The sequence below is a fragment of the Ornithorhynchus anatinus genome, chromosome 8 (genome assembly GCF_004115215.2).
Source record: "Ornithorhynchus anatinus isolate Pmale09 chromosome 8, mOrnAna1.pri.v4, whole genome shotgun sequence".
Lineage (NCBI taxonomy): Eukaryota > Metazoa > Chordata > Mammalia > Monotremata > Ornithorhynchidae > Ornithorhynchus > Ornithorhynchus anatinus.
The window spans coordinates 69,112,898-69,130,835 of record NC_041735.1 but is presented as its reverse complement, the minus strand read 5'-3'; the positions used below and the strand labels follow the sequence as shown (position 1 = coordinate 69,130,835).

Here is a 17,938-nt window from a genome sequence, read left to right as displayed (position 1 = left end):
GTCCAACCCCTCTGACTCTACCCTCTCCATCGCTGACTCTCGGAACATCCGACATCCCTGGCTCTCCCACAGTGACCCAGTACAGCCCATCCAACACATCTGCCTCTCCCCCGTCCATCCCTGACTCTCCCGCAGTGACCCAGCGTGGACCATCCGACACTCCTGTCTCTCCCCATCCATCCCTGACTCTCCCAGTGACCCAGTAGGGACCATCCAACACATCTGCCTCTCCCCCGTCCATCCCTGACTCTCCCGCAGCGACCCAACACGGACCATCCCACACCCCCGACTCTCCCCTGTCCATCACTGACTCTCCCCCAGTGACCCAACACGAACCATCCCACGCCCCCCACTCTCCCCTGTCCATCCTTGACTCTCCCCCAGCGACCCAGCACGGACCATCCCACACCCCTGCCTCTCCCGTCCATCCCTGACTCTCCCCGAGTGACCCGGCGTGGACCATCGTCTCTCCCCTGTCCATCCTTGACTCTCCCGCAGTGACCCAGCGTGGACCATCCCACACTCCTGCCTCTCCCCTGTCCATCCCTGACTCTCCCCCAGTGACCCAGCACGGACCATCCAACACCCCTGCTTCTCCCTCGGTGACCTAACGTGGCCCTCGCCTCTCCCGTCCATCCCTGACTCTCCCGCAGCGACCCAGCGTGGACCATCCAACCCCCCTGCCTCTCCCCCGGTGACCTAAAGTGGATGCTGAGGGTAGGGGTGGGCTGGGGGGCAGGGAGCTCCTCCCCCGGGGGGGGGGTGGATTTGGGGAACAGCAGTCCTCCCTGTGTCTCCGGTCCCAGCCCCGCTTCCCCCACCCCCAGCCTCAGAAGCCAGGAGGAGGAAGCAGCGTCTCCCCCCTCCCGCCCCAAGGGTCCCTGAAATCCCAACCCAAAGTTAGGGGGGAGGGGTCCAGCCTCCAAGCCGCCAGCCTCACCTCCCCCAAAGGCCCTCCCCACTTATCCGGGAAGCCCCAGCTGGCTCCTTCCCTCTGGGGCTCCGTGGGGTGGCGGGAGAGGGAGGGATGGGGGAGGGAGGTGCAGCAGGAAGACACAAACACACACACCCCTCATTGAGAATGGAGACCCCCGAGGGGCGGGGGGAGGGGCTGCCGATACCTGAATAGCAGGTTTGGACTAATAGCCGAGGATGGGGGCCAGCCCCACCTCACCCCCGGCCCCCCAGCTTCAGCCCAGCAGATAAGGGGCTGGGGGGGAGGTGGGAGGGAGCGCAGGAGAGGGGGTTGGTCACTCTGAGGCCGGCGGCTGCCCGCTGCCCATTCTCCGGCCGCCCCAGGACGGCCAGACCTGCAGGGATGGGGAGGGGGCGGGCCCAATACGTGTGGGGGAGGGAGTGTGTGCGTGCTGAAGCGTGCAAGTGTGGGTGGAAATGTGCAGAGAAGTGAGCCCCACGTGGGACAGGGACAGTGTCCAACCCGATCGGCTTGTATCTACCCCAGCGCTTAGTACAGGGCCTGGCGCAGAGTAAGTGCTTGACAAACACCGGCGGGTCGTTATTATTATTATTATTGTGTGTGTGAAGTGTGTGTGGGGGGGGAGGAAGTGTGTGTGCATGTTTGTGTGTGTGCGGGTATGCACAAGTAAGGCCCCACCCTCACCCCCCTCCCAACTCACCCTGAGGCATAAGAATAATAATAATTGTTTTGTTTTTGCTGTCTGCCTCCCCTTTTTAGACTGTGAGCCCATTGTCGGGCAGGGATGGCCTCTATCTGGCGCCGAACTGTCCATTCCCAAGCGCTTAGTACAGTGCTCTGCCCACAGTAAGCGCTCAATAATACGACTGAATGAATGATTGCGATACTCCTTAAGCACTTACTATGAACCAAGCACTGGCAGGGGACACACAAGCAAGGATGGACATCAGGGAGTCCCTGGAGGGTCAAAATAGTTGTCCCCGAAATCCCCCTCCGTGGAAGCTACCATCCCTCCCTGACCCCTGACCCCGCCACGTCCCGCCACTTAGTACAGTGCTCTGCCCATAGTAAGCACTCAGTAAATACTATTGAATGAATCTGTCCCCTTTAAGTGCTTCTATTCACCCTTCCGCTACCTTATGTCCACAGCTGTCATCGATTAGACTGTGAGCCCCATCGTTGGGCAGGGATTGTCTCTATCTGTTGCCGAATTGTCCATTCCGAGCGCTTAGTACAGTGCTCTGCACATAGTAAGCGCTCCATAAATACTATTGAATGAATGAATGACATTTATTATGGAATGTCCATCTCCCCCTCTAGACTGAAAAGCTTTTTTTCCCCTTTGGTGCTCGCTCTAAGCCAAGCACTGGAGTAGATACAAGCACTGGGCGGGATTTATTTCTACCAACTCCACTGCACTATCCCAAGCGCTTAATACAGCGCTCTGCACACAGTAAGTGCTCAGTAGATAACACTGATTGACTGATTGATTCTGGGGAGGTGTGCAGAACTGGCAGGACTCAATTGGAATTTCGCATTCATGCCTGTCCTCCCCCTCTGGACTATAAATCCATTATGGGCAGGGGACGTGTCTGCTAATTCTCTTGCGCCGTACTCTCCCGAGCACTTATAACAGTGTTCTGTACATAGTAGGCATTCAGTAAGTACCAGTGATTGACTGAGAGGTGGGCCTGCCCAGGTCAGGGTGTCCAAAAAACAAACTGAGGGTACAAGGTCCCGACAGGGTAAAACACGACGATTCTCGGCCCCAGCCACCGCCCCACAGAGGCCCTCCGGGACTGCCCGGAGCAGTTTAAGCGACGACAGCGGCAGCGTCTACTATACCCATCTTGGGAGCCAAGGGCGGCGATGGGCACAGGCCGGGCACTGCCCTTGGCCCCAACACAGCTCTCAGCCCGACAGAGAGGGGATAAAGGACAATAATGACGATAATACCTGTGGTATTTATTAAGCGCTTACTACGTGTCAGGCAGCGTACTAAGCGCTGGGTTAGATACAAGCTACAGCAGACAGATGCCGGAGCTGGGATTAGAATCCAGGTCCTTCTGACTCCCAGGCCCGGGCTTTAGCCGCTAGGCCAAGCTGCTGCTTCTCATCTCTCATTTCTCTCATCTTTCATGTCTGTTCTATTGTTGTTTCGTCCCCTCCCGAACGTTTAGTATAGTGCCCTGATCAGAGTAGGTTACGACTGAATGATCTATCTCCCCACTCTATTCCCCGGCCTACTGCTTCTTGAGCACCGCTCACGGTAGGAGAAGGAGCGTGGCGTGGTGGAGAGAGCCCGGGCCTGGGAGTCAGCAGATCATAATAATGTTGGTATTTGTTAAGCGCTTACTATGTGCAGAGCACTGTTCTAAGCGCCGGGGTAGACACAGGGTAATCAGGTTGTCCCACGTGAGGCTCACAGTTAATCCCCATTTTACAGATGAGGAACTGAGGGACAGAGAAGTTAAGTGACTTGCCCACAGTCACACAGCTGACAAGTAGCAGAGCCGGGAGTCGAACCCATGACCCCTGACTCCGAAGTCCAGACTCTTTCCACTGAGCCATTCCCCATGGATCATGGGTTCTGATCCCAGCTCTGCCACCTGTCTGCTGTGTGACCCTGGGCAAGTCACTTCACTTCTCTGTGCCTCAGTTCCCTCATCTGTAAAATGGGGACTGAGACCGTGAGCCCCACGTCGGGCAGGAACTGTGTCCAACCCAATCTGTTAGAGAAGCAACGTGGCTGAGTGGCAAGAGCACGGGCTTGGGAGTCAGAGGATGTGGGTTCTAATTCCAACTCCATCTCTTGGCAGATCTGTGACTTTGGGGAAGTCACTTAACTTCTCTGTGCCTCAGTTACCTCATCGGTAAAAATGAGGATTAAAAAATGTGAGCCCCATATGGGACAATCTGATTACCCTGTATCTCCCCCAGCACTTAGAACAGTGCTCAGCACATAGTAAGTGCTTAACAAATACCATAATTATTATTATTCTCTGTGCCTCAGTTATCTCATCTGTAAAATGGGGATTAAGACTATGAGCCCCACCTGGGACAACCTGATAACCAAGTAACTCCCCCAGCGCTTAGAACAGGGCTTGGCACATAGTGAGCGCTTAACAAATACTATCATCATTATTATTATCATTATCATCTAAGCACTTGCTTCTTACACCCTCTTCACCACACTTGACCTGCACATCTCTACCTTACCTCCTATCTTGAAATTATTTCCTTATCAGTCTCCTCTGTAAGACTGGAAACTCATTGCAGGCAGTGAACGTATCTACCAACTCCACTGAATTGTCCTCTCCCAAGCGCTCACTCCAGTGCTCTGCACATAGTAAGCACCCAATTCACGCCACAGTGGTAATTCTCTCATTCACTCATTCAATCGTATTTATTGAGCGCTTGCTGTGTACAGAGCACCGTACTAAGCGCTTGGGAAAGTACAACAATAAACAGTGACATTCCCTGCCCACAACGAGCTTATGGTCTAGAGTCAGATTTTGTCCAACCTGATTACCTTGAATCTACCGCAGCGATTAGAACAGTGCTTCGCACATAGTAAACTTTTCCTTTTCCCCAATTTTCCTCAGCCCCCACTCCCCTCAAGACTGTTAGCCTGGTGTGGGCAGGGATTGTCTGTATTGTACTTTCCAAGTGCTTAGTACAGTGCTCTGCACACGGTAAGCGCTCAATAAAGTGCTCGATAAGTACTATTGAATGAATGAATACAATTGAACGAATAAGTAAACGCTTACCAAACATCATAATTATTATTATTAGTTTCCCAAGCATTTAATCTGGAGCTTTCATCATAATCATTATTATTAGTTTCCCAAGCATTTAATCTGGTGCTTTCATACCGTAAGTGCTCAAGAAATACAACTGATCAGCTGTGTGACCTTGGGCAAATCACTTCACTTCTCTGTGCCTCAGTTCCCTCATCTGTAAAATGGGGATGAAGAGCGTGAGCCCCACGTGGGACAACCCGATGACCTTGCAACTACCCCGCGCTTAGAACAGTGTATATATCTATAATTCTGTTTATTTATATTGATGCTATTGATGCCTCTCTACTTGGTTTGCTTTTGTTTTGTCCTCCGCCTCCCCCTTCTAGATTGTGAACCCGCTGTTGGGTAGGGATTGTCTCCATCTGTTTGCCGAATTGCACTCTCCAAGCGCTTAGTCCAGTGCTCTGCATTCAGTACGCGCTCAATAAATACCAATAAATACGTTTGAATGAATGGACAGTGCTTGGCACATAGTAAGAGCTTAACGAACCCCATCATTATTATTAACTGATCGATTCCCAGGCCCTGCCAGCCCATTCCCAGGACCCCGGGTTCCCTGTGGGCCCCTCTCCCCGGGAAGGGTCAGGCTTAAGCGCCCCCTTTTCAGCTGTCAACATCCCCCCTGCATAGGCTGCCTTTTGCAGAGACAATAGGGCCAACTGGGAGCGGATTCACTAAAGAGGGGCAGCAATTTAGCAAGACAATGCGGAGGGGAAACAGCCCAGGGAAACATCTTTCCACCTGGGAAGCTTCCCAGGCCTAAACACACACACATCCCCTTCCCGCCCCCACACTCATTTACTCACTCATTCCATCGTTTTCATTCATTCATCCATTCGATCGTATTTATTGAGCGCTTACTCTGTGCCCAGCACCTTACTAAGAGCTGGGAAAGTACAATTCGGCTACAGAGAGAGACAATCCCTGCCCTCGGCGGGCTCACAGGCTAGAAGGGGAGGAGACGGGAATTAAAATAAGTGAGGGACCCAGAGAAACGGTCAGAGACAAGAGGAGGGAGAGAGAGAGAAACACAGGGTGAAGGAGCCAGAGACGCTGAGAGGAGTGCAGTCGGAGACCCAGTAAAACAGGCAGGGAGAGACAAGAGGAGAGAGAGAGATGGGGAGAGACACAGTGAAGAAGCCGGAGACATGGCGGAAAGTACAGTCAGAGACCCGGTGAAACAGCCAGAGAGCAGGGACGGACAGAGACAAGGAGAGAGAGAGAGACACCATGAAGGAGCCAGAGACACACAGAGAAGTCGAGTCACAGTCCCGGCAAAACAGCCAGAGAGCAGGAATGGACAGAGACAAGAGGAGAGAGATACGATGAAGGAGCTTAAGCCCTTACTGTGTGCAGAGCACTGGGCTAGGAGTTTGGGAGAGGACAAATCAAAACGCATTCCCCGCCCACAGTGAGCTTACAATCTAGAAGGGGAGACAGACGTGAATAGAAATAAATAAATGGGGGATGTGGACCTAAGCGCTGAGGGGCTGGGAAAGGGGAGGAAAAAAGGGAGCCAGTCAGGGCGACGACGCAGAAGGGAGTGGGAGAAGAGGACAGGAGGGCGCAATCAGGGAAGACCTCTTGGAGGAGAACTGGCCACTCTAGACTGTGAGTTCCTTGCGGGTGTGGAGAGTGTCTATTGTTGCCTTGTATTTGCCCAAGCGCTCAGTAAAGTGCTCTGCATATAGTAAGATATACAGAGAAGCAGCGTGGCTTAGTGGAAAGAGCCCGAGCTTGGGAGTCAGAGGTCATGGGTTCGAATCGAGGCTCTGCCACTTGTCAGCTGGGTGACTGTGGGCAAGTCACTTCACTTCTCTGGGCCTCAGTGACCTCATCTGCAAAATGGGGATGAAGACTGTGAGCCTCATGTGGGACAACCTGATTACCCCGTATCTACCCCAGCGCTTAAAACAGTGCTCTGCACATAGTAAGCGCTTAACAAATACCAACATTATTATTATAAGAGCTCAATAAATAGATTGAATGAATGTGCCTCCCCTCCCTGGGATACCCCATAAGGGCACTGTGACGATAAAGAGGTCATTCTTCAGGACTAGGCCGGGGAAACAGATCTCTGCCCCCCAAATGACTGCCCAATCAAAGCAGAGTCAGTGGTGCTGGATGGTCCTTGGTGGGTCACTGGGGGAGAATCGGGGTGGATGGGGGGGAGGAGAATCTGGGGGGGGAATCAGGGGTGGATAAGGGAGGAGAATCTGGGGGAGAATCAAGGGTGGACAGGGGAGGAGAATCTGGGGGAGAATCAGGGGTGGACGGGGAGGAGAATCACGGAAATTGGCCGATCCGTGCTGGGTCACTGGGAGGAGGTCAGGGTCGGAGAAGGGAGAGTCAGGGGTGCTGGGTGGTTCATGCTGGGTCACTGGGGGAGAGTCAGGGAGACTGTGAGCCCGTCACTGGACAGGGATCGTCTCTATCTGTTGCCGAACTGTCCATCCAAGCGCTTCGTACAGTGCTCTGCACACAGTAAGCACTCCAGTAAATACGACTGAATGAATGAGAGTTAGGGTGTTGGGTAGCTGTGCCGGGTCTCTGAGAAGCCAACCTGGTCTAGTGGGAGTCAGAAAGACCCGGGTTCTAGTCCCGGCTGGGCACTTATCTGCTGGATGGTCCTTGGGCAAGTCACTTCACTTCTCTGGACCTCTCTTACCTCATCTATGAAATGGGGATTAAGACAGTGCAGCCCAGTGGGACAGGGACTGGTCCAACCTGATTAGCTTGTCTACCCCAGGCGGTTCAGCAACAGTGCCTGGCACATAATAAGCACTTAACAAATATCATTATCAACAGCAACAACCCAACGGCGGGCAGTCAGAGGCTACGACTGATTTCCTCTGGCCAGCTGGGGCCCGGGCTCGCCGGCCGCTGGGTCCGCTGACCGGGAGGGCTTACCTTGTACAGTCCGAAGAAGCCCAGATCCCTGAGCACGGACAGTGCGCTGACGCGAGGGCCCGTGGTGATCTCCCCGGCCACCTGCAGCCGGATTTTGACGATCTCCAGGGGGTTGGTGAAGATGACCTGGGAACCACCGGCCTGCAAGTCAACAGGGCAGTCGGTCAGTCGGATATATCGCGCGCTTACTGTGTGCAGGGCACTGTACTAAGCGCTTGGGAGAGGACGATTCGACAAAGAAGGACAGGTTCCCTGGCCACACTGACTCACAATCTCCAGTCAGATTTATCGAGCGCTTACCGTTTGCAGAGCACCGGACTAAGCGCTTGGGAGAGTACGATATAACAATCCAACAGACACATTCCCTGCCCCCCAATGAGCCTAGAGTCTAGAGTCAGTGGTATTTACTGAGCACTTACTCTGTGCAGAGCACTGTTTTAAGCACTTGGGAGAGTCCCATATAATATACCAGATACATTCCCTGCCCACAGTGAGCTCAGTCTAGAGAGGGAGACGACGCCTGTTGATCTTGGTGGCCGCCCGGGAGGCTGGTGGGTCCCAGCGTAGGACCCTTGGCATCCCCCCACCCATGTCCTCCTCTGCCATCCACTCATTTCAATCCTCTAATGCCAACCTTCCACCTCCTCTATCTCGCCGCTGATCCCTTGCCCACATCCCGCCTCTGGCCGGGAACGCCCTCCCTCCTCATAGCCGACAGACAATGACTCTCCCCGTTCCAAGGGAAGGCCCATCTCCTCCCAGAGGTCTTCCCTGATTGCGTCCTCCTTTCCTCTTCTCCCACTCCCTTCTGCGTCGCCCCGACTCGCTCCCTTTATCCATCTCCCCTCCCCAGCCCCACACCGCTTATGTCCACGTCTGTTTATCAACTGATTTCTACTCACGTCTGTCTCCCCCTTCTAGACCGTAAGCTCGTTGTGGGCAGGGAATGCGTCTGTTATCGTTGTGACTGTAACCCTCCCCAGTCTGAGTACAGTGCTCTGCACCCCAGTAAGCGCTCGATAATACAACTGATCGACTGAGGACCAAGGTCTTTCATTCATTCACAGCAGGAGAGCAGAGAGGTGGAGGTAGGAGGGGCAAGGTGAAGGGACGCGCTTTTAAAGCGAAGGTGAGTTTTGTTTGATGAGGAGGTGGTATGGGCAACCGCTGGAGTTTTTTGAGGGGCGGGTGACGTGTCCTGAACGTTTTTGTAGAAAAAACCGATCGGGGCATGCAGAGTGAAGTATGGGCTGGGAGCGGAGAGAGGCAGGAGGTTGGGAGGTCAGGGAGGAGGCTGATGCGGTCATCCAGGCGGGGGAGGATGAGTGATTATATTAATGTGGCAGTGGTTTGGAATGGAGAGGAAAGGATCTTCCCTCTACCCATTCCCCACTCCAACTGGCCCAGGCACCAACGGTGGTGAGGGGCGGGGGGCTCCAGCCGACTGCAGCCCCTCAATCATCTCCCCGGGAGCGGCGTCGCTTAGTGCCCGGGCCTGGGAGTCAAAAGGTCACAGGTTTTAATCCCAGCTCCGCCACATATCTGCTGGGTGACCTTCATTCGTTCAATTATATTTATTGAGCGCTTACTATTCATTCATTCAATAGTATTTATTGAGCGCTTACTATGTGCAGAGCACTGGACTAAGCACTTGGAATGCACAAATCGGTAACAGATAGAGACAGTCCCTGCCCTTTGACGGGCTTACGGTCTAATCGGGGGAGGCAGACAAGAACAATAGCAATAAATAGAATCGAGGGGATGAACATCTCATTAAACAATAGCAAATAAATAGAATCAAGGCGATGTACATCTCATAACAAAATAAATACGGTGATGAAAATATATACAGTGGAGCGGACCAGTACAGTGCTGAGGGGAGGGGAAGGGAGAGGGGGAGGAGCAGAGGGAAAGGGGGGAAAAACTATGTGCAGAGCACTGTACTAAGGGCTTGAAATGTACAATTCGGCCACAGATAGAGACAATCCCTGCCCGATGACAGGCTAACAGTCGACCTTGGCGCTTCCCTTCTTTGGGCCTCAGTTTCCCTCATCTGGAAAACGGGGATACAGACTGTGAGGCCTATGTGGGACAGGGCTTGTGTCCAACCTGATGACCTTGTATCTTCCTCAGCGCTTAGAACGGTGCTTGGCACACGGTAAGCGCTTAAGAAGTACCATCGTTATTATTAGAGACTCCTTCCCCAGCTCTGCGCCCGAAAGGTCACAGGTTTTAATCCCAGCTCCGCCACGTATCTGCTGGATGACCTTGATCAAGTCATTTCCTTTCTTTGGGCTTCAGTTCCCTCATCTGGAAAACGGGGATACAGACTGTGAGGCCTATGTGGGACAGGGACTGTGTCCGACCTGATTACCTTGTACTCATTCATTCAATAGTATTTATTGAGCTCTGACTACGTGCAGAGCACTGCCCTAAGCGCTCGGAATGTACAGTTCGGCACCAGATAGAGACAATCCCTGCCCAATGATGGACTCACAGTCTAATCGGGGGAGACAGACGGACAAAAACAAGACAACATCATCACGGTAAATAGAATCAAGGGGATGGACCCCTCATTAACTCTTAGAACGGTGCTTGGCACACGGTAAGCGCTTAAGAAGTACCATCGTTATTATCAGAGATTCCTTCCCCGCTCTGCCGCCCGTCGCCCGGCCCCCCGTCGTCCTCCTCCCCCGGAGGGACAGGAGCCACCTGGCGCCTCCCCTCCTGCAGGTCACTGATCAAAAGCGGGAGGCCGCAGACCCTCCCCCGGGGTGGGACTCTGCCCCGGGCACCCCCCGACCCCCCCGTGGTTCCCCAGAAGGCCCCCGAGACAAGAGACCCCCCCGCCCCCTCTGCCCGCAACGGCAGGAGCTCGCCGATGGCGGGGAGGGGACGGGGGGACCGACCAGGGCTGCTCCGCCTGGCAAATCAAAGCCGTCCTCTTCACGCTGGCCGGGCCCTAACCCGCCCCCGGCCCCCCCACCCCTGGCGGCACACAAATCTTCCGTTCACCTGCCGCGCCAGCACTGGTCATGGCAACGCACCGGACCCCGGGGGCGGGCGGGGGGCCGGCGGACCGATGACCCACCGATACTAATAACGGTAGTTATTACGCGCTTACTATGTGCCAGGCGCTGGGGAGGGTACAGGCTGTGTGACTGTGGGCAAGTCACTTCACTTCTCTGGGCCTCAGTTACCTCATCAGTCAAATGGGGATTAACTGTGAGCCTCATGTGGGACGACCAGATGACCCTGTATCTCCCCCAGCGCTTAGAACAGCGCTCTGCACATAGTAAGTGCTTAACAAATACCAACATTATTATTACAGGCAAACCGAGCTCGTTGTGGGCAGGGAAGGTGCCTGTTTGTTGTTGAAGTGTACTCTTCCGACAGCTTAGTACAGTGCTTTCATTCATTCATTCAACAGTATTTATTGAGCGCTTACTATGTGCAGAGCACTGTACTGAGCGCTTGGAATGTACAATTCGGCAGCAGATAGACAATCCTTGCCCGATGACGGACTCACAGTCTAACCGGGGAAGACAGACGGACAAAAACAAGACAACATAATCACGATTAAACAGAATCAAGACACGGTGAGCGTTCAATGAATACGACTGAAGGAACGAATGAGTTGGACACGGTCCCTGTCGCACACGGGGCTCACCGTCTCCACCCCCATCTTATAGATGAGGGAACTGAGGCCCAGAGAATGACTCGCCCAAGGTCACACAGCAGACAAGTGGTAGAGCCGGGATTAGAACCCACGATCTTCTGATTCCCAGGCCTGTGCCGCAGCTACTGAGCGTAAGCTCCCGCCCAGGCCTGGGAGAGTCACCGGCCCGGGTCCGGGTGGGACGGAGGCCTCGGTCCGCACGCGTGTCCCCCCCCCCCGTCCCGCCGCCCGGACCCCCTGGCCGTCTCGCGGCCGTACTTACGCAGCCCCCGGCGAGGATCTCGGCGGCCAAGGGGATGGAGCCGTCTCTGCCCGTGAACTTATCCCGCACAAAGTCGTTCACCTGAAGGCGGAAGCAGACGGGGGGGGGGGGGGGGGGGGGGGGGGGGGGGGGTGGCCACCGGCCCGCCGGGGCAAACGAGTCAGGTGGCCCCGCCGGCTGCGTAGAGCCTCCCCCAGCGCCTCTCGGAGAGAACCCAGGTGGCCGGGGAGGCTGGGGGGGTCGGTCCCGCGCCCGGATCTGCAGCTCCAAAGGGCCGAGGGCACGGGGGCTTCCGGCCCGCGGTCCGAAACCTAGCAGGACGGGCAGAGGGGACCCCGGAGGACGAGGGGTGGGGTCCGCATTCACCTCGAGGACGGAGCACGGAAGGACCCAGGGCTGGGTGTCTGGCCTGTGTGATCTCGGACAAAGCAGTCGACCTCTCTGGGCCGTCCCCTCCCGTCCCCCACCCCCCAGGGCCACCCCCGGGGCACTCACTGTGAGTTTGATGGCCTTCTCCGGGGCAACTCCCAGCAGCTGGGGCACCAAGCCTGGACCAGGGCAGAGAGCAGATGGGGCACGATGATCAATGACTCTCCCCCCGCCCCGCTTCAAAGCCTTATCGAAGGCCCACCTCCTCCCAGAGGCCCTCCCTGACTGCGCCCTCCTTTCCTCTTCTCCCGCTCCCTTCTGCGTCGCCCTGACTCGCTCCCTTTATTCGTCCCCCCTCCCAGCTTCACGGCACTGAGGTCATTCATTCAATAGTATTTATTGAGCGCTTACTATGTGCAGAGCACTGGACTAAGCGCTTGGAATGAACAAGTCGGCAACAGATAGAGACGGTCCCCGCCGTTTGACGGGCTCCCGGTCCGATCGGGGGAGACGGACGGACGAGAACGATGGCGATAGATAGAGTCGAGGGGAAGAACGTCTCGTAAAAACAATGGCGACTAAATAGAATCGAGGCGATGTACATTTCATTTACAAAATAACAGGTCCAGATCTGTCATTCAGGATTGTCTGTGTTGCCGAATTGTAATAATAATAATAATGTTGGAATTTGTTAAGCGTTTACTATGTGCAGAGCACTGTTCTAAGCACTGGGGTAGATACAGGGTAATCAGGTCGTCCCACGTGAGGCTCACAGTTAATCCCCATTTTACAGATGAGGTAACTGGGGCACAGAGGAGTGAAGCGACTCGCCCACAGTCACACAGCTGCCAAGTGGCAGAGCCGGAAGTCGAACCCATGACCTCTGACTCCGAAGCCCAGGCTCTTTCCACTGAGCCACGCTGCTTCCAATTGGAATTGTCCATTCCAAGCGCTTAGTACAGTGCTCTGCACATAGTAAGCGCTCAATAAATACTATTGAATGAATGAATTTCTTTCTATCGATGTCTGTCTCCCCACCTCTAGACCGAAAGCTCACTGTGGGCAGGGAATATGTCTGTTGCTGTATTGTACTTTCCCAAGCGTTTAGTACAGTGCTCTGCCCACGGTAAGCGCTCAATAAAGACGATGGAATGAATGAGTGAACAAATAAGAGTCAGGGGAGGGCGGTGGCCCCTCCACCCCAGTTCTCGTGGCGAACGGGCCACGCTGGGCTCTGTCACGGCCACCGACTCCTCCCATGGCCATGTGGCTGGGGTCCAATGGGTGAATTTACTCCCTAGGTGCCCTCTATAGTGCCCCGCATAGTAGGGGCTCATTTCAGTGCTCCACAATCAGTAAAGGCCCAGTGCAGAAGGATCAGCGTGGCTTAGTGGAAAGAGCACGGACTTGGGAGTCAGAGGTTGTGGGTTCTATTCCCGACTCCGTCACTTGTCAGCTGCATGACTTTGGGCAATTCATTTAACTTCTCCGGGCCTCAGCGACCACCTCTGGATAATGAGGATTAAGACCGTGAGCCCCATGTGGGACCACCTGATTGAAGCAGTGTGGCTTAGTGGACACAGGTTTGGGAGTCAGAGGTCGTGGGTTCTAATCCCCACTCCTCCTCTTGTCAGTTGCGTGACTTTGGGCAAGTCACTTAACTTCTCTGTGCCTCATTTACCTCATCTGTAAAATGGGGATGACGACTGTGAGCCCGCTGTTGGGCAGGGATTGTCTCTATCTGTTGCCAAATTGTCCATTCCAAGGGCTCGGTACAGTGCTCTGCACATAGTAAGTGCTCAATAACTACGATTGAATGTATGAATGAACATCCTCTGACTCTTCCCGCTAAGCCACGCTGCTTCTCTGATGGGGGGTATGGAGGAGTCCAGTAATGGGGGAGGGTGGGAGAGTCTGATCTGGAGTCAGGGAGTGGAGAGTCCAGTCTGGAGAGGGGAGAGTCCACTAGGCGCTTAATACAGTGCAAGTAAGCGCTCAATAAATATGATTGAATGAATAATGGAAAGACTGGAAGAGTCCAGTCCAGTTGGGGGCAGGGTGGGGGAATAGAAGTGTCCCCGTCCGGTCCAGGGTGCGGAGAGCGGGGAGGGTGGAAGAGTCCAGTCCGGGGAAGGGAAAAGTCGGGGATGGGGGTAATGGAGAGGGCAGGAGACCCCTCGAAGGCCCTAGAACCAGGATCCCGGGAGCAGAACCGGGCTGCCCGGACTGGCCTGGGAGCCCACGGCGGGCAAGGGGCCGCCCCGTGACCTCCGGGACCGTGGACGACCGGTCCGGCCATCCGTCAGCCGGACGGCTGAGCGCCGCGCCGCGCCCGGACCACTGCACCGAGCGCCCGGAGAGGTGGTGGACCGAGCCCCCGCCGGCAGGGACGGACGAACCTGACTTCGGGACCAGGGCCCCGCACGGAGGGGCTGGTGCCACGTTCACCCTTCCTCAACCCTGCCCTTCGGAGGCCCGAGCGGCAAGGAAAAGTGACCTCCCGCCGCCCCCGCTGCTTGAGCCTCTGGCTCCCTCCCCTCCCCACTCCTGCTTTACAACCCCCCACCCCCTCCGATCTGTTTATCCCCACCTGTCATTCATCCATTCAATCGTATTTATTGAGCGCTTACCTGTCCTGGAGGGAGGGACCGTGACCAACTTTAAAGGGGGACCGACTTTAAAGGCCGAGGCTGGCCGTTCAAGGAACCTGAAGGGCGGGTCGCTAATGAGGGATTCCTTCCCGGGTGGTGTCCCGGCAGCAGCTCTGGACTGGTCTGGGTTTGCCCCCCTGCATCCCCCTCACCGTCTACGCCTCTCCGGCTACCCGTGGACGCCCACGGGCCGCAAGGAGCTGATGTTCCCTGGGAATGAATGCGGAACGGGAAGATCCCGGGACTGGGGTCAGGGAGAGGGGAGCGGGGGGATACTGGGACTGGGATCGGAGGGCGGATCGGGGGTCAGGGAGTGAAAGATGCTGGGACTGGGGTCAAGGAGTGGAGGAAGTTGGGACTGGGGTCAGGGCATGGAGAGCAAGGAGGGACTGGGACTGGGGTTGAGGGATGAGAGGAGAGAGGATTCCCATCCCCCCCCCGGGGGATTTAGATTATCGGTGGTGTTACTTCCCGGGCGTAGACACGGCCGCAGAGGCTGTTTCTCAGCGTGACTGACAACGCTAGAACCTCGATCATCGAGGGGGGTGAGGGGGCAACATGGGCGGCGGAGAGGGACAAAGGTGCGGAGGAAGGACAGACAACTGTCGGGGACAATGGCACTCCTCTTTTCCTTCTCCATCTACTCCCACTCCCTCGGAAAATTCATTCGCTTCCATGTGCGAATCTCTATGTGGATGATTCCCCCGTCTCCTGCCCTATTTCCTCTGCAGACTCCCATATCTTCCTGCCTTCAGGACATCTCTCCTTGGGTGTCCCGCCAACGCCTCCAACTTAACTTGTTGAAAACAGAGCTCCTCATCTTCCCACCCAAAATGTCCTCCCACGAACTTTCCTCTCCACTGTAGACCACCCCATCAACCTCCCTGTCTCTCATGCCCGCAACTTCGACATTATCTTGACTCATCTCTCGTTCAACTCCACGTACTGGAATGTCGCCGAATCCCGTCGGTTCCACCTTCACGACGTCGCTAAAATCCGCCCTTTTCTCTCCGTCCAAATACAACCACATTAATACGATCACTTACCCTCTCCCGCCTTGACGACCGCATCGGCCTCCTCGCTGACCTCCCTGCCTCCTGTCTCTCCCCACTCCAGTCCACACTTTATTCTGCCGTTCGGATCATTTTTCCCACAGAAGCGTTCAGTCCATGCTTCCCCACACCTCGAGAACCTCCAGGAGTTGCCCATCCACCCCTGCGTCAAGCACAAACTCCTCACCACTGGCTTTTAAGCACATAATATATGTTGGTATTTGTTAAGCGCTTACTATGTGCAGAGCACTGTTCTAAGCGCTGGGGGAGATACAGGGTCATCAGGTCGTCCCACATGAGGCTCACAGTTAATCCCTATTTTACAGATGAGGTAACTGAGGCCCAGAGAAGTGAAGTGACTTGCCCACAGTCACATGGCTGACAAGCGGCAGAGCCGGAATTCGAACCCATGACCTCTGATTCCCAAGCCCGGGCTCTTTCCACTGAGCCACGCTGCTTCTCTCTCTCTAAATAATAATATATAATAATAATAATAATAAAAATCCCCTTGCCCCCTCCTACCTCACCAACACAACTCATTTGGCTCTTCTAATGCCAACCTACTCATTGTACCTCGATCTCATGTCCTGGCTGGGGCCCGGAACTCCCCCTTCGTATCCACAGACAGAAAAATCACACCTCCTCCAAGAGGCCTTCCCTGACTAAGCCCTCATTTCCTCTTCTCCCACTCCCTTCTTGCGTTTGGATTTGCACCCCTTATTCACCCCACCCTCAGCCCCACATCACTTATGTCCATATCCTTATTTATTTCAATGTCCGCCTCCCTCTGGATCGCACGCTCCTTGTGGGGAAGGATCCTATCGAGTCTCTTGTATCGCTCTCTTCCGAGCGCTCGGTACAGTGCTCGGCTCACGGTAAGCATTCGATAAATACCACTGATTGACCGATCCTTCGATCTAGGCATCCTCCCGCTTCCAGACACTGACACATCCCGTGGCCTCGTGGTTAGAGCCCGGGCCCGGGAGTCAAAAGATAATAATAATGTTGGTATTGGTGAAGCGCTTGCTATGTGCAGGGCACTGTTCTAAGCGCTGGGGTAGGTACAGGGTCATCAGGTTGTCCTACTTGAGGCTCACAGTCTTCAACCCCATTTTACAGATGAGGTATCTGAGGCCCAGAGAAGTGGAAGTGACTTGCCCAAAGTCACACAGCCCAGCTCCGTCACACGTGTGGTGTGTGACCTTGGGCAAGCTCACGTGGGACCACCTGATGACCCTGTATCTCCCCCAGCGCTTAGAACAGTGCTCTACACATAGCGCTCAACAAATAACAACATAATTATTATTATTATTCAACTTCTCTGGGCTCCATTACCACATCTGTAAAATGGGGATTTACTGTGTGAGCCCTATGTGGGACAGGAACTGCATCCAACCAGATTAACTTGTATCCACCCCAGCGCTTAGAAGAGTGCTTAGCACATAGTAATGGCTTAACAAGTATCATAATTATTACTACTATTTGCAGGATCAGTCCAGCACGAGGTTCCGCGGGGAATCACTCCTTGGAATCCCTTGGAAATCCGGAGCGGCTATCCCCCGGGGCAGTGTGACTTAGTGGAAAGAGCCCGTGTATGGGGCAGAGGTCATGGGTTCTAATCCCGGGCTCTGCCACCTGTCAGCTGTGTGACTTTGGGCAATAAATACTATTGAATCAAGTCACTTCACTTCTCTGGGCCTCAGTTCCCTCATCTGTAAAATGGGGATTAAGACTGTGAGCCCCACGTGGGACAACCTGATCGCCTCGTATCCCCCAGGGCTTAGAACGGTGCTTCGCACATAGTAAGCGCTTAACAAATGCCATCGTTATTATTATTTTTTATTATCGCCAGGGAAAGGCGGGAACTCACACGGTCAGCTAACGTGCCCTTTACGGGTATGCACCTGCCGCAGGACCGGCTCGTGGCAAAAAAACTCAGGAAGGGGTCGGGAGACCCGGGTTCTAATCCCAGCCGCATCCCCGGCCTCCTGCGTGACCGTGTACAAGTCAGTCGATCCTATTTTACTGAGCGTTCACTGTGAGCAGAGCACTGTACTACGCGCCTGGGAGAGGACGATACAACGATTTAGACCGTAAGCCCGTCAAAGGGCAGGGACTGTCTCCATCTGTTGCCGATTCGTATATTCCAAGCGCTTAGTACAGTGCTCTGCACATAGTAAGCGCTCAATAAATACTATTGAATGAATGAACGATAAACAGACTCATTACCTGCCCACGATGAGCTTACAGTCACTTCACTTCTCTGGGCCCAGAC

At 54.7% G+C, this 17,938-nt stretch overlaps 1 protein-coding gene across 1 annotated transcript in view; it reads right to left on the bottom strand.

The window, feature by feature from the left end:
• SLC25A13 (solute carrier family 25 member 13) overlaps positions 1-17,938 on the bottom strand; it is a 72,585-nt gene that overhangs the window by 10,513 nt on the left and 44,134 nt on the right. Inside the window, exons 12-14 of the mRNA XM_029071136.2 lie at positions 12,087-12,139; positions 11,592-11,672; positions 7,651-7,791 (exon numbers count right to left, since the gene is read on the bottom strand). Coding sequence (XP_028926969.1) covers positions 7,651-7,791; positions 11,592-11,672; positions 12,087-12,139 — 275 coding nt within the window. The remainder of the gene's footprint in view (positions 1-7,650; positions 7,792-11,591; positions 11,673-12,086; positions 12,140-17,938) is intronic.